The sequence below is a fragment of the Pollicipes pollicipes genome, unplaced genomic scaffold (assembly GCF_011947565.3).
Source record: "Pollicipes pollicipes isolate AB1234 unplaced genomic scaffold, Ppol_2.1 Scaffold_3447;HRSCAF=4054_pilon_pilon_pilon, whole genome shotgun sequence".
In the NCBI taxonomy this organism is placed as follows: Eukaryota; Metazoa; Arthropoda; class Thecostraca; order Pollicipedomorpha; family Pollicipedidae; genus Pollicipes; species Pollicipes pollicipes.
In genome coordinates, this window is record NW_023596297.1 from 25,874,923 (window position 1) to 25,891,663 (window position 16,741).

Consider the following 16,741-nt stretch of genomic DNA (forward strand, 5'->3'; position numbering starts at 1 on the left):
AAGAACCTATCTGGGTTCTTGTTAGACCTCTGGGTTTAGCGGCAAACTGGATGCTGGTTCACACTGTTTCTTTCCAAGCTGGATGCTGGTTCACACTGTTTTTTTCCAAGCTGGATCCTGGTTCACACCGCTCCTTTCCAAGCTGGATGCTGGTTCACACTGCTCCTCTCCTCAACACAGTTCATAGATCTCTGGGCTTAGTGGCAAGCTGGTTGCTGGCTCACACTGCTCCTCTCCTCAGCACAATGCAGTGAGCCTTTGGCGTGATACCAAACTGGCTGCTGATTTGCTCTTAATTACGGCACTATGAGCCAGGATCCGGCTCCCGGCAAGATATCTAGGGAAGCAAGAGGATGCCTGGCTCCAAGCAACTGTGGTGAACTGCGCATTGCTGCTGAAGTTCTGGTGTGGGAAGACCGATAGCGTCATGGTTTTACTGCGGGTACGGGAGACCAGGGGTTCGATTGCCCGCGGTGCACGCTTCTCCTACTAGGATGAGAGGTAGGCGACGTGTAGCTTCAGCGGCTGAGTGCGCGCCGTAAAGCTCCAGTGACAGGAACAACGGACTGGTGTGGCGTAGTCTTCCTTCACTAACGGGGAAAGACAACGATGGAGTGCGCTGGCGGCGATGCCGCGTCAATGACGCCTCGTAGTAGGCCGAAGCCAGAGCCCGTTACCCAGGCTACCCAGGTCAATAGGCGCGCGCTGACAGCTGGCGCGCCTATAAAACGTGTGCATCAAAAAGGTAGATTGAAGCGACCATGCTGGTATGACTACACACTGTTTATTTCATGATCCCGAACACATCAAATGGAATGAGAACTCATCACCAACACAGGTGACCGGAGGTGTCTATATGCAACGTTCACTACACACCACCCACATAAATGAATCACTTGTGGCGTACATTATGTTTGTCAATGGGCTCTCCGATGCGTCGCGATTTCTACAAGACCGTATGGCCTTATTCACTTAGTCATCAAATCACCCGGCACATCACCGAGGGTTAGAGAGAGTAATACCAAGTGAGCATTTGATCGGTAAGTAACGATCTCGTTACGCTCTGCACGCATTTATAATGTCACTCAGCATTTCAGGACGTCGTACTTCCCGTGTACAGCTGGATACGGTACACGAAACAGTGCGCGCACATCAAAGAACGTCAGATCGCTTTCAATGCATTCTGTGTAATAACCTCGATCGTGCAGCGATTATTGGATGTCTTCACTATATCTACCTGATGATTTCTCACGACAGGTGCCCACGGGGTATCCCCGTCCGGCGCCGTGCTACCAACCTCCAGGTTCTGCCGCTTACTGCGGGCCGGCCGGCTGTCCAGCTCCCGCGTGTCCGGTCGCTGGGTGTCCGGCGCCGGGCAGCTCGGGCCCCGGCAGTGGCTCGAGGCCCTGCACGCTCCGCTGGGCGGCGGTCAGCACCGGCGCCACCTCCCCGTCCAGCAGCAGGCCGGCCTTGATCAGCTTGACCTCGAACGTGTCGCCGACGGGGCGCGGCGCGAGCGCGCTCAGGGCGCGCTGGTGGGCGCGCAGGTCGGCCTGCACGGCCGCCGTGTCGTGCGCCGGCGGCGGCGTGGCCGTGGCGGCGGCCGCGTACAGCGCCTCGAACTTGGCCTTTTCCGCCGCCACCTCTGGAGTGTCCCGTACCGGGGTGGCCTCGGTGACCGGCTCCGGCGTGAGGGGAGCTGGGGCGCTTGGGTGATACCCGGAGGGTGTCGGGGCTCCCGGGTGATGTCCGGAGGAGGGTGTCGAGGCGCCCAGGTGATGTCCGGATGGGGGTGTCGGAGCAACCGGGTGATGTCCGGATGGTGTCGGAGCGCCCGGGTGATGCCCGGAGGGTATCGGGGTTATGAGGTGATGCCCGGAGGAGGGTGTCGGGGCGCCCGGATGATGTCCGGAGGAGGGTGTCGGGGCGCCCGGATGATGTCCGGAGGAGGGTGTCGAGGCGCCCGGATGATGTCCGGAGGAGGGTGTCGGGGCGCCTGGGTGATGCCCGGAGGGTATCGGGGCGCCCGGATGACGTCCGGAGGAGGGTGTCGGGGCGCCCGGATGATGTCCGGAGGAGGGTGTCGGGGCGCCCGGATGATGTCCGGAGGAGGGTGTCGGGGCACCTGGGTGATGCCCAGAAGAGGGTGTCGGGGCACCTGGCTGATGCCCAGAGGAGGGTGTCGGGGCGCCCGGGTGACGTCCGGAGGAGGGTGTCGGGGCGCCTGGGTGATGCCCGGAGGAGGGTGTCGGGGCGCCCGGGTGATGCCCGGAGGGCTGGCCACTGGGGACGCTGTGCGGGGTCGGTGCGACGGTGGTCGTACTGGCCTGCCATTGCGCGGGGACGGCCGTGGGACCAGCCGAGGCGCCTCCCGTGGGAGGAGAAGCGGCCGCCAACGGAATTTCGCTGGAAGGAGTGGCGCTGCTGGCGGTCAGTTGCGTCTCAGCTGTGCCGCCGTGTGCCGAACCGCCGCCGGCCGTCGCCGCGTGGGCCCGCTTCGCGCCAGCGGTCGCTTGCAGCGATGAGTGCAGCAGGGCCTGGTGTGCCCTGGCATCGTTAACGACGGCCAGTGCAGCGGCCACCAGCGCCGGGTCGGGCCCCCTGAACAGGGCCGCGGCCGGCTGCAGCGGGCCCGAGCTCAGACTGTTGGGGCCGGTGCCGTGTGCTACGACGTACTGGGGGTTGGTGGCGGGTGCCGCTAGGGCAGTGCCGACCACCGACAGGAACGTCTGTTGGGAGGAAGTCACGTGTCACGACGCTTGCTTTGCGGCCGACACCTACTTTTTGCGACAAGATGTGTTATGGCAGGTCTTATTGGAAGGCGCATGCGGTGGTGATGTCCTGCCACAAGGTATGCCGTCGGACAGGCTATTAGATTGTGGTCACTGAATTCCACTCCGCTGACTTTTTTTGTCCACACTTTTGGTGCATTTTTGCTTCATACTGTGCAATCATGTAACCCTACCGAGAACCTCCCCTTCCCACTACAGAGCACCGGCGGGACGGTGCCGCGGCCGTCGCCACCGCGCCCGTGCACCAGCGCTGTCGCCCCTGACTCACCAACAGCACCATAGCGGGCGTGGTGGACGTGACAGGCGGCCCGTCACCGGAGCTCTGGCCACCCCCAGCCGCCCAGTCCGCTTTTGTAGCGGCGCCCGGACCCGGCCGCCCCGCGATGCTCTGATTGCGGCCGCAGGCACGCCCCGCTTCGGCGAACAGGGACCGAGCTGCGTCCCGGACGGCAGGGTGACGAGCCAACGAACGACCCGGAGCCGCGTGGGCCACGAAGGCGTCGTGTGCCCTCGGTCGCGTTCGGCGAGGTCGAGCGCCGCCCGTGCACGACCTCGTGACTGCACAAACCGGCATTGATACCGCACACCGGGTGAACGAGCCGGTGGTGCGCCTTGTGCCACGAGTCTTTCTGATGCGTTGCGTTGGCTCACGCAGAAACGTTCCCATGGAGACGTTTACGGTTGCGTAGTGGGGTTGGTGTTGCGCGTCTGAAAACGTCTTGGATTGTGGGCGTCTCCCGCCGTCGTGCTGTCAGTCCCACGTTCAGATGTTTCCACCGAGCATCACATTACTTTTTTTCTTGTTTACGCCCTGTCAACTCTGCTGTTTTTCCATTAGCGCGTTCGGCAAGTTGGGCGTACGCCCCCGCCGTGACCTATTCCTTCCCGGCGGGACATCTTTGGAAGTGGGCGGCTCAACATACCATCAAAGATCGGTGCCGACGCATCTGCTTGCCGGTCGAGAGGCCCTTGACATCGGCGGACGGAATGAGCCGCACTTCGTCAGCTGCGCCGAGTGTTGATCCGAGGCGGGCGCTCGCCCGCGAGCCCCGCAAACCAGCGACGGAAGCTGGGAGCGCTGCTTTCGCACGGGCGTAATTGTTGTCCGGTGTACTCCGACGGCGATGACGGCACGGGCGAGACGCCCGAGGCGCGCCGGTATTGACGCGCGACCAGCCTCTGCTCGGCCAACGTCACCAGGCCGGCTACAGCGGCTCCAGGGCGACTGAAGTGGACTCCAGGCGGCTTCACTAGGCTGCAGGGCGATGACAGTGGGCTCCAGGGCGATGACAGTGGGCTCCAGGGCGTCTACAGTGGACTTTAGGGCGGCTGCACTGGGCTCCAGGGCTAATGTGGTACAGTCCACGGTGGGAATCACACATGATTGTTTATTCGACCGTCGTTGGAATCATGAATGGTTTGGTCTGAGGAACCGCTGCGAGTACGGGAGCTGAGAACGATTTCAGCTGATATCTGGGTGTTAGCGGGTACTCTGAGTCGTTCGCTGCCGCCAGCGTTACTTTGCTGCCGCAGTGGCAGACACGCCATTCCTACTGATGTCGGATTTTAATTCACTGAGTGCTCTTCCCTGAGTGGTTCATATGACCCAGTAATGTCGCGCATCTAACAGCGCGTAAAACACCGGAACAACTACTTGGTCTAAGACTACTAAGACGGCTTCTCTAAGACTAAGACAACTAGACAACTGCTCACTCTATACTCATGAATAGCCTTGATGCATTGAGTTAGCTTAGCTCAAGCACTGAGTTCAAATACTTGAATCTATTGCTCCGCATATAAATCAACATACACCCACGTGACAAAGCCCCTGGCTGCCCTGGCACGCCCCGCAGCAGCCTCGTCAGCTTAGCGGGTCTAACCTCAGGAAAGCTGGGAACAGCTCTTGCAAGAAGTTGACAGGGAAATGTCCTTATGGTCAGAACAATATTCGTCTCCGTTGGCTGTAAGATCACATCGTTTTTTAATAACAAACCTCACATTTAACGTATGAACTTACTTGGCGTTGATATAGATGGGGTGTGAGTCCTCATTCCTAGTACTGACTTCTTTATCTAATCTCTTCAGAATTTCAAGACCACTAATTACGACGATTCCAGACCACCAAGAGGGATGCTGAAGTGTATTTTTATTACTTCCTAGCAGGGAGTGCCGCGGCTTGGTGTATGAAATGTATGGTGGTATATATAACTGAACAAGTGTTGTGCATAATTTGTGCTAGCGCTTTTCTGGATGCAACTTGATGTTTGAGTGTCATCTAACTTAAGTTACACAAAATGCAAAATTCACGTGCATCAAATGTGGGGACGATATTCGTCTTTTTCAAGACAGCCTTAGTGGTCGGAGGGGCAATTAGTACCAAACGTGAAGTACGATAAATGGTAGCGAAACCGACGTGTTAGCGTTGAGACCATCCAAGTAAATGGTTAGTATTGCTCCAGCGGCGGTTTCCTTTCTCTTCATATTCGGCATTTCAAGTGCATGCTACTTTTTGCTATGACCCGCACGCACAGTTGCGTCAAGCTAAATTTGGCAACAAGGTTCCTTAAGAATGTCCCGAGACCAGCCTCACGGACACCTTGTTCCTCAGTGTCAACCAATCAGTGTCATTTGTAGCAATTATATAGAAATATATATATATATATATATATATATATATATATATATCATTGTGTAGAATAGTCGAGACTGGTGAGCGATATATATATATATATATATATATATATATATATATATATATATATCTGTCTATCTATCTATCTATCATTGTGTAGAATAGTCGAGGCTGGTGAGCGATCACTACGTGAATGCGGTTGTTGAAACCTGTGAATTTCTTACATTCGTCGCCAGCTGCCGCCTGACGCATCGGTTTAGAGCCAATCTGCATTTAGTCTGATGAACTTGAGCGCTCTCCCGGCAGTGACATCATTAGCTGGTCTTGCCTTTCCAGCTGAATACGCTTTGAAAAGATGCTGGCGACATCTTAATGAATGAGGAGAAGCTGAATGGCATGAAAGTATAGTGCTAAAGCGTTAAAATACCTTGTGTGGCGTAGAACAATCTAGGCGATAACAGTTGGAAAATTTTCCATTCATTATATCGGGTGTGCAGAGAGCTAAGATAGTGAAGTCATATATTTAGCGACAAATGCTAACGTTTAGCGGCCTGGCTTTCGCCCCTATCACCGGGCTACACTTGAGGCGGTCTGTACAGAATATTAGAGGAAGGAAATAATCTGCGGCATTTCGGTTGTGTGAACCTATATGTATTGTCACGCCCTTTTTTTTAATTGGTTTGTGTCTGTGACGCTTATCAAGTACACTCAATATTCACTCCAGCGATGGCATGTATTCATACTCATATCATGTCTTCATCTGCTCTGGCTGGAGAGAGATCTGACAAAAAAGTAATATAAAAACCCAACCCGCTCCCAAACGCGTGCATCCCTGGTTTGCCACTGCAATGCAAGATCACCTGTAATCATCATTTCAAAGTTCCATCCGTGCGGTTGTCCGTTCGCTCCTCCACCAGGATATGTTAGTCTCGCGCCGCTATGTCATTGGGTTGTCGAAATCTATCCTCCGACGGGACCTTTTTTAATCTTTTTGCAGTTGAACTATTTTAGCGTTCCATTTGGCGGAAAGCCTCTTGTACCTCGGGCATTTTGATTATTTGAGCTGCATGCGACCGCCAAGCTCCAGGGAAGGTGATGTATGACGCAGCAGGGGCGTCACTTTAAGGGTTTTTCAGGGTGTCCAAGCTTCCGTCCAATGCTGGCTTGTCCCCTCATGCATTGGGCCCAAAAGGCAAATCCTGAGCGAAGGACATGCATGCAATTTTCCTGAGCCGTTGGTACATGAATACCTCAGCAGATAAGTTTCACAGTCTTTTTGAGCCACGTTGCCACCGACGAAATGACGTGCATTTTACCCTTTAACAACATACTCCGTCCCTATTTCTGTATCGTTTCGGCTGTCGCTTGAGACTGACCCATCATCTTATAATGACTGGTTCATCGCTTCCTAGCTAGTGTTAAATGCCTTTTTTATATGTTTCCGTCACATCCGTCGAAGCCCTGTATCTTTGCCGCTCTTGTCTTCCAGGTGTGCCTTGGTGGCGGCCTTCCCCTGTCGAAGGGCACGCCGCGCCAGTGCTTCAGAGAAATTGATGGGGAACAGTTAGAGCTAGAGCAGCGCAGAGCTACCCGTTCGGGCTGCTGTCGTCATTCTCGATCCGTCATCATATCGTCGTCCACGTTTTTCGTTTAGTTCGTCTCAGTTTAACGCTCTTATCATGCTCTTTGGCAGAAAGATATCTAAAATAGTTAACATCAAGTTTTAATTCTTTTCGGCGGTGTGTACTTAATATGTGGTCCTTCGGTTCCTACCGTGTAATGGACCAGTAAAGGCCTATATGAGCCGGTAAACCTTGAACTTAGCACTGGACGGTAGCTAGCTCCGGTGCAGTGATGGAGGGAGTCGGTACACCGTAGTGAAAGTGAGCTCGGCACCTGGAGTATCGACAGCCCCGTGCCTCCAGAGAGAGCCAGGCGCGCTGGAAGGTCGAACTCTCGAGGCCCAAGATTGAGGAGACTTAGACAATGGGGGTCCGCGCCCGGGAGCAAGCGGAGCTAGAGCCCAGCGTACCCGGGAGCAACGGTAGTGAAAAGCTCAGCGTTCCTGGTGACAAGTGGCTGACCTGGTGCAGCTCGCCGCAGACGAGTAGGAGCGAAACCAGCTCGAGCTGCGGCTGGCAGAAGAGGAGGAAGCTCCAGCACCTTCAGGGAGAAGCTGCTCCCTAGGCGTGACAACCGTGACGCTCTGCCCTGCTGACGCGCCACGACATCTGTCATTGCAGCTACGATTGGCTGCATCAGCTTTGCCAGTCACAAACATGCAGGAGCGCACAGGGAGCTGGATAGAGCGACTCTCCAGCCGCTCGGAGGCTGTGGCCTCGCGAGCCTAGCTCATGGGCTCGACACTGCGCTGCCAAAGCTCAAGCTCGAGGACGTCAACGACGCGCCGCTGGAGTGGCCTCGGTGGAGCTCGATGTTCAGGGCACCGGTGCACTATCATCAAAGTCTGAGCGATGCAAAAAAGTTGACCCATTTGCTGTCGTGTCTGCCTAGGGAGGCTTGTGCAGCGGATAGAGGTCTGCTCTGCAATGATAGCTTTACCATGAAGCCCTCAGCGAGCTCGAGCGTCATTTTGGCGACCCTGGATATGTGGTGCGCGCTAATCTGGACCGGGTGCTTGCCACCTCTCCAGTCAAGCACAACGATGTCAGCTTTCTGCGTGCCTTGTCAACGACTTTTCACAACATTGTAGAGGTGTTGAGCTCGATGTGGTGTGATGCCGACCTGGCTGCGACAACCAAACCTCAGCCGGTCGTTGCCGAACTTCCCCACGCCGTGGCCTGGCGCTGGAGCGAACAGGTGGTCATCAGCCGCCCGTGCCGCCGACGTTCCCCGACTTTGACGCCCGGCTGCGTTTCTACGTCGACGCAGCACGTGCCGTCGGCTTCACGGAACCGGACGACAGGCACAAGGGCATGGACCAGTCAAGGTTGTGGTCGCACGATCAGCGCATGCACGCATCGCCTCCGGTGACGGCCGCAGCTAGGGCCGGGCCGCTCGGACAGCCAGTGCGGGAGAGTGTGAAGTGCGACCAGCCCCACACAGTGCTTGAGTGCCTGTCACCTGCGAGGTCGGGGTCAGCGAGCGCGCTGAACTGGTGAGGCATTATACATTGTGCTGAGTCCGCCTGACTGACGGACACGAGGCGCGTCGCTACCCGCTTAAAGGATCGTGCAAGGCGACACGAGAATGGCGGGAGCGACACCACCCGATGCTCCACGTGGCTCCGCGGCTCCCTTCGCCTGACCGTTGACTAGGAGCCGCACGAGCGGGTCGCGCGGCAGTGGAGCACCGAGTCTTTCGGGTAAAAACACGAAAGTGTCCCGACGGTCGAAGCAGGACAGTGTAGCGCTGGACGTGCTGAACAAACTACAAGACGAGCCGTCGGGCACTACGAGACAGGTCTGCCGTGGAGGCCTCCGACGATACTCCCCCCCCCCCCCCCCCGGCAGTTTCAGTAACCTGACGCGTACATTCCGGTCTACGGAACGCAAGCTGGGTGGAAACCCGAAGCTGGTGCAGGCGCATAGTACTGCCATCCAGGAATACATTCGTGAAGGCCACGCGGGTAAGCTCCCGCGTCAGAATTCGAAGCGCAGCACGAGCGGGAATGATACCTTCCGCACCACGCCGTTCCCAGTGCGCACTAACCGGGAAAGGGGCGTGGAGTCTTCGACGCTGCAGCGCGTTACGGCGGGATATCGCGTAACGACAAATTGCTGGCTGAACCTGACGAACAGTTTGGTCCGACTCATGCGGCTCCATCAACGTCCGGTTGCGCTCACTGCAGACATCAGGCGATGTTCCACCAAGTCCGCGTGAGACCGGCCGATCAGCCTACTCTCGAGTCACTGTGGCGCGAGGGGATGATCGTGAGAAGCTGCTTAATGCATGCCAGATGCAGGTGCTGATTTTCGGAGTGACGCCATGTCCCCGCTCGGCCACGTGCGTCCTGCGGCAGTGTACGGATGACATGCAGAGCCAATATCCGGTCGCATCCGCAGCCGTGGCTGGGCAGTTCTACGTGGACGATTACCAGGACTCTCTGAAAGACTTCAGCGAATCCGCCGCCATGCAAGGCTCTTTCACTCCTCTGTTGAAGACCGACGGGTTTCAATTTGTAAAGTGGGCCAGCTCATCTCTCGAAGCGCTGAACGTGGTCAAGGTCAAAACCTACAGAGTAGCCACTCTATACCTTGATCTGGCCGGGTCGCAGCACGGAAGGGAGCTGGGTTCATCCGGCCAACGCATTGACGTTCGAAGCCACCGGCGTCAGCAAACCGCATACGAAGATGGGCATTCTGAGCAGCGTATCGTCGGTCTTCGATCCGCTTGGGGTCTCACCCTTCGACGGTGCGGTAAGTACCCGTAGGACATCTGGCGGTGCGGATATGCGTGGGACGCCACAACCATCCACCATAAGCTGGCGACTGCCAGGCGGCAGTGGGTTAGCGGGCTGCCTAGGTAGGACGGCTGCGAGGTCGACCGATGTCCCCCATCCGACGGCCGGATGCTCGTCAGCTGCCGGCTGCACGTGTTTGACGGCGCTTCTTAGCTAGTGTTCGGCGTCGTCGCCTATTTCCGGCTGGAGTATGAAGGTGGCAAGAGCGTTACGTCGTTCGTCATGGCGACAAAACCGGGTCGCTCCGCTCCGACAGCTTAGCATGTCACGCTTGGAACTGTAAGCTGCCGAGTCGGCCGTTCATGCTGCACAGCTCATCCGGCGCCAGCATGACATCCGTATCGACTCCTGCCACTTCTGGTCCGCCTCGAGGGCAGTCATCCAGTGAGCCGACAACACCGGACCTTTGTCGTCAGCCGCGTCATCGAGATCCAAGAGATGGCAAACGTCGCGGCCTGGCGGCACTGTCCGGAGCTTCTGATCTCTGTGGACGTCTGATTGCGTTTCTGCAGCATCCCAGAACTCCTTGACGGTCCCAGCCGACGCGGTGGGCCGGGCTCCTGAGCCGACCGGACAGCGGGTGACGAGCGGTCATCGGGCGGCAGCTGAGGACCAGCCGCCGGGCAGCTCCGAGCCGGAGCGGCGCCCAAATGTGGCAGTCGGGCCTGCGGCACAGGGACCGGAGAGTTTCCTGGCGCCGGAGAAGTAAGCAGCCTGGCTGAAACTCCTGCGAACGACAGCTTGGCTACTGCGAATCGGCAGGAGCTGCCGAAGCCCCATAAGGAGCGCCAGACGGCCCTCCCATAGCTGCTGAGTCCCGCGCAGTGGAGATGGCGTGCGTCCAATATGCCGAATCGGCGCCTTCTCTGCAGAGCAGACAACACTAAAAGCGGACCGACAGCTGCCGCGCTGTAGTCAGCTCATCTCGCTCCGACTGTTCCTCGATAGCAGCGTCGTCGAGAGAGCCGGAGGACGGCGGAACCTCGCTCCCTCCCTGACAGACGCAACCCGACACCAGGCTACTATTCCCTCCCGTAGTGACGTCACGCATCTCTTCGTCATGGACAGCCATCGCCGACGGGCGTACGTAGCCACGATACATTATAGCCTTAAAGCATTAGAAGTCGCTATTTTCTGGAAACGGACTCACCGACAATGTGTGTGCGGTGCATGATCGCGCCGTGCCGTCAGCCCAAAGTGGTCTACTCCGAAAATAGTACAAATGTGTGCGGGAACGAGAGAGATCTAAAACGGTCACTCAAGGAATGAGATCAGGAGAGGATCACTCACCAGCTCAACCAACGTTGGATCGGGCGGTGGCTCATCCCGCCTGCCTCGCCCCACTTCGGCGGTGCATGGGAGCGGCTCGTCGAGTCAACAAAGGGGCCCTGCGGTTCGATGTGAGTCATGCAAGCCCCGATAGGTGAGACTCCCGTCATCTTCATGACTGAAGTTGAAGCCGTTCTGAATGGGCAGTCACTGACTCACGTTAGCAGTGAGCCAGACGACCTGAAACCCCTGAAGCCGAACCAACTGTTAAAGGCAATGTTCCACATTTGTAAGGAGTTTTTCAGTGTCCTGGAATTGCCGATTTTGGGTGTAAAGCAGCACTCTATGGGGAGGAATTTTTCACTCCTCTTTCCCACATTTTATGTGAATTTTTCACTCCTGCCTGACATTGTCTAATCGCACATGCCAAACCGCTATTTCCCTTTCTGAGGTTGTCAGATGTTATCCAAAACCGAGCTCTACCACCTTTTTCTACTAACGTATTTTTTACAGACAGCTCGGTTGGCACCTCGCGTACCGGAGCGCAGAGCCTTGCACGGGCTTATGGGTTAGCAAGGCATTATGAAATTAGGGAAACTTTACAGTACTTATAGATATACATTTCGCTAACTAATTTCTCACATATTGTACGACAAATTTCAATCTTGAGCAAAAAATTGTGCTTTACAAGTGCAACCTCTTGAGCTGTATTGGGACTTTGATTTCAAGGGAGGTGATGGTGAAATGCGGTGTTATAACCGAAAATCTGTGCGGAAACTGCGAGAAAACCTACAATTTGACAGTCCCGCGAGCTGTGCAAATATACGATCATACTTATTTGACAAAAGTGTGTGAATCAGGGGCATGAGATGTGTGTGATTACGGGTGGTGCGTGCCAGTGGCTTGCATTGATCTTGATGTGACGGGGAGTATGCGTGCGGGGTTTGCACTTCCGAGGGAGAATATTGTTTTGCTGATTATTGTTAATATATACATACATATATATATATATATATATATATATATATATATATATATATATACATATATACATATATATATATATATACATATATATATATATATATATATATATATATATATATATATATGTGTGTGTGTGTGTGTGTGTGGTGTGTGTGTGTGTGTGTGTGTGTGTGTGTGTGTGTGTGTGTGTGTGTGTGTGTGTGTGTGTGTGTGTGTGTGTGTGTGTGTGTGTGTGTGTGTGTGTGTGGTGTGTGTGTGTGTGTGTGTGTGTGTGTGTGTGTGTGTGTGTGTGTGTGTGTGTGTGTGTGTGTGTGTGTGGTGTGTGTGTGTGTGTGTGTGTGTGTGTGTGTGTGTGTGTGTGTGTGTGTGTGTGTGTGTGTGTGTGTGTGTGTGTGAATTTCCTATTCTTTAAGTTTGCTGACTCCCAATAAAATGCGATATATCGATACCTGCCTCTCCCTTTCTGTTTGTGCTTGAACATGACAAAGAAGTGCCGGCAAACTAAAAGAAACATATGCGCATATGTTGCCGGGGTGTACAAAGGCAATATCTTACTTTGTTATGATCTTACCAACATTTTGAACCTATTGAGGTATTATAGCATGTAATTAACCTATTGCATGTCATTATATCAGCAACTCGCTTTGGCGGAAGGGGCTGGTGTGTGCAGCTCATTAATGGGCATGCTCAGTATACGCTCACACGATATGGCTTTGCAAAATTGTCTTTCCCTAAATAATTCTGAAAATAAAGAGCTCTATTATTATCGATTCACTTTCTACTGTGTTAACAAATGTTGTTTGCCGGGGAGCATTGCTTGTGAGTCATCAATGTCATAGTCACCGCAACTTGTGTGAGATGATGGATGCTGAGAAAAGTGGAAAAGTATTGATGTTGGTGTCTTGGATAGCACTCAATAACATTTTTCATGAGCCTTGAGTGCACTGGCAGCTTCATCACTTCCTTGCATTTTGCCCATCCAACGAAAACTAACTGCAGTTGTCATGTTTGCCGCCCTATGCAGGGTCAGCATGTTTGCAGTGTCGTTTCACCACATGTAAAATTTTCTTGTCATTTTTTGGTAAAGCAGCCTGCTGGCCGCAGCATGTTGCATGACTGTGGAAATGGAAGATGTGTTTGCATCTTTCTCACCTGTGTTTTGTGGATTCCCAAAACAGGCTGAGCAAGTGATGCCACTTATTGATTGTCTGCTTTGCTGAAAGTCATTTGTGTGTTGTATCATGTGTTTGTGGTAAGTCATATGTCAGGGAGTCAATTCAAGAGTGCACGCTTGACCCATCTTTTCATGATGGAATTTATTATGAAAGCCGCATGAATTGTAATACAAAAGCCATATCGCTGTTCATCACGTCATGCCACAGTGCAGCACTGAGGTAGTGACAAAGTGATGCTGTTGACTCGTTCTATTACACAATGTACCACATTGGTTGATTACTCTATGTCAAGCCTATGAGACAGCAGCTTATAATTTATGAATAACTGGTAACGACTGATTTAATGATGGCAAAGGACTATCAACAGCAAGAATGGCATTGCACCACAATGGTTATGTGAGGGTTAACGAGTAATTGCATACGTAATCCTAAGCAAGAAAAACATTCTTGGTAGCTCAACCTTACCATCTTTACAATGGCAACCGCAATGCTTTGGCAGTCAATTCATGGCAATGTTACAAATTTATTAATGTTTGCATGACATCGCATTTCCAGCTACAAACAATGCAAAACTGCTGCGCACATCACATATCAATGTCAGAACTGCAGCACTGCAGGCAACGATGGGTGGACAATACAGCATTGACAAAATCATCAACAGCATAGCAGCAACAGCAGCACAGCATATCGTGCTTTGATATGAATAATCTGCCATAAAAGCTGGCGATCGCTACGTTGCGTATGTCGAACAGTTCATCAAAGCTTCTCTTACGGCCAACACCAGGACAAACAATCCACAAACAAGCCACCAACTAATCCACCGCCCGACAGAGCTCCCGCGACGAAAATGACCGATTGGCGTAAGCTTTCGTGTGTTTCGAGATATTCTTTACGTCTGACTGCCAGATGCTGCCAGATGTTGCTGTCATCCCAAAGCCATTCCATGACGCCATCAATGACGTAATGGGGCGCATCTTTACAAACTTCGAAATTTTGCTACTTAGTGTCGTTTTCGAACCTTGAAAGCTTACCAGCTGTTACAAGTAAGCTTTTCCCATAATATCTGATGCCTACCTCAATATCCTCAAATGTGGAACATTCCCTTTATTGAAACAACCGAATCCTAACCTGCCGCCGGACGTGTTCTCCGCGGCTGACATGTCAGCGAGGAAATGCTGGAAGCGCGGCCAGCGGCTTGCAGACGACCTCTGGCGACGCTGGGGACGTGAGCGCAGTTTCACCGGGCGACTGAAATGGAGAGAGGAGGGCACTGTCACCTCGTCCTGATCGTAGACGACCACGTGCCGCGCGAAATGCGGACGATGGGTCCCACCGTGCGCCCTATCGTCAGTGCTGTTGGAAGAGTACGGCAGACCACTTTCCGTGTCGCCCCGGCTGCCGCCAGCCCGGCGACGACAGTTGCCGCGATTACTGACGTCACACGATTGGCTGAGTACGTCACACATCAGCCGCTGGCGGCCGGTTGCCATATCAACGACCTGCCGCGGCGCTGCGCGACCGGGAAGAGACAGGAGAGGACGGGGAGGAGACTGCGACCGATGCTGGGATCTTTATGCGGGGGCACACGCGGATGCTGCTAAAAATATGTTGCTATAAGATGAATATTGATCTGAGAGAAATGATAGGTACGCATTGTTAGACTGAGGTTACAGATGCTGGTAATCAGGTAGGTACTGAGGTTAGGTAGAACCACTCACGACGCACGCCTCCGTGCATGGGTATAGGAACAGGGGGGGGGGAGGAGTGGGGGATTTTGGGAGCTATGGCTCCCCACTTTTCAAGGCGGGGAGCCAGCAGTGTAAACTGCCCCCTCCCCCTCTTTTCATGTTTAGGTTATGTTTAGCTTACTTTTGCACTATATTGAACATACATGACAATTCACAAATTGCAACAGCCATCTTCCTCCAGACGTGTCATCTTTTTGGTTTGCTCATTGGCCATCGCTTAGTGTCACAGCCGCAGGGCCGACGCCGCGCGTCCTACGGAGACTGCAGCGTCGGTTGTCGAGGCTGTTGTTGGTACGACTTGCGAGCGCGCATGCTCAAAACCATATCAAAAAGTTTTCATCGGTAATCAGTTCTGACTGAATTTTGAACATTTTAAGATGGACATGGGTTAGCCACGTTGGCACAAATTTGAGACCCCTCCCATCTACAATCTACGTTCAGTGGGTCCTTAATATTTCTGAAGAACACAGAAAAGCATGGAACTGGAGTCTATTCGACAATTATTGGACCACCTGCGACGATCAGGGATGTTGTTGCCTCGGTGAATGTTCCTGTGCTGACCCGGCGCCAACTGCGCGGGTCAGAAGGCCTCCCGTGTCAGGGAGAGAAACAATGTGATATGATATACTCTCCTGACGGCCTCCGAATCGACCAGGAGATTCTGCCCCTGTCGCCAGAATGGCAGCTAGAAGACACTTCGCGACGGATAGTCCTTCAGTCCTTGACCGGAAAGGATAATCTACCCCTGGTGTTCCACCCAAGAGGCCCCTTTCCTGGAAGGAAATGAGGGGTCTCATTATTGTTGACAAGAGCGGGGGTCTCATTATTGTTGAATAAAATGGGCCGAAATGAGCTTAAGAAGCGAACAAGGTAGTCCCATGTTTTTGTCTGAGAACGTTTATTTTTCAGAATGGATTTGTTAAACAAATTATATCAAAAGGTTTGAACATGCCCGCCCGCAACCTCGAAAGCAAGGACAAGGATGGCCTGGGCTGCAGCTTCCATAAAACAGAACGGCTTTGGCCACTACAAGCGCCACCAGACGGCGGGCACCGTGTTGATCTGTCTTCTTGACAGATAATTAGTTACATAAACACGAAATATAAAGATTCTAACTCCACTCTTTCAGTTCAACCACCAAATTCCAGACCCACGTCGTGGACCTTTAAGAACCAATCCGGTCTTATCATCAGTCTAAAAATCGCACGCGTGAAATATTTAGCCCAGACTGTGTTGTAAGTGCAAGATTTGATGTCATAAAGCGTTCAAAAGTACTTTTTTGAGAAACGTCATCATTTTCGTCCACCCGTTGGCAACGACTCAGTATGAGCTGCTGGGCCGATGCTGCGCGGCCTACGGAGACTTCAACGCCTGGAGTCGAGATTTTTGTTTCCAAGATTTTCGAGTGTGCATGATTAAAACTGCGTCGCATAAGTTGCATTACTATTCGATTTAAGTGTTTGAAGGTAATTATTTCAGAAGCGTCATCATTTCGCCCATTGTTGGACAAAAACTGAAAGTTAAGCAACGGACTCACGCTCTGCGGACTATGGAGACTGCCACGCCTGGTGTCGAGGTTTCTTGCTAAGATTTGCGAGCGCGCATGTTAAAAAACCACGTTACATAAATTGCATCACTAATTGATTCTGATTGAATGGTGAACATTTCCAGACAAAGATGGCTTGGACATGTTAATACACATTGTTGACCACCCG

General features: G+C 53.2%; 1 protein-coding gene across 1 annotated transcript; it reads right to left on the reverse strand.

The window, feature by feature from the left end:
* Positions 1 to 1,861: 1,861 nt before the first annotated feature.
* Positions 1,862 to 3,072, reverse strand: LOC119092355 (basic salivary proline-rich protein 1-like). The gene is made up of 3 exons (XM_037215318.1): positions 3,061 to 3,072; positions 2,583 to 2,729; positions 1,862 to 2,224 (listed from the first exon to the last, which is right to left on the reverse strand). Exons 1-3 carry the CDS (start codon positions 3,070 to 3,072, stop codon positions 1,862 to 1,864), a joined length of 522 nt encoding a protein of 173 aa, XP_037071213.1.
* Between the last annotated feature and the right edge of the window lie 13,669 nt (positions 3,073 to 16,741).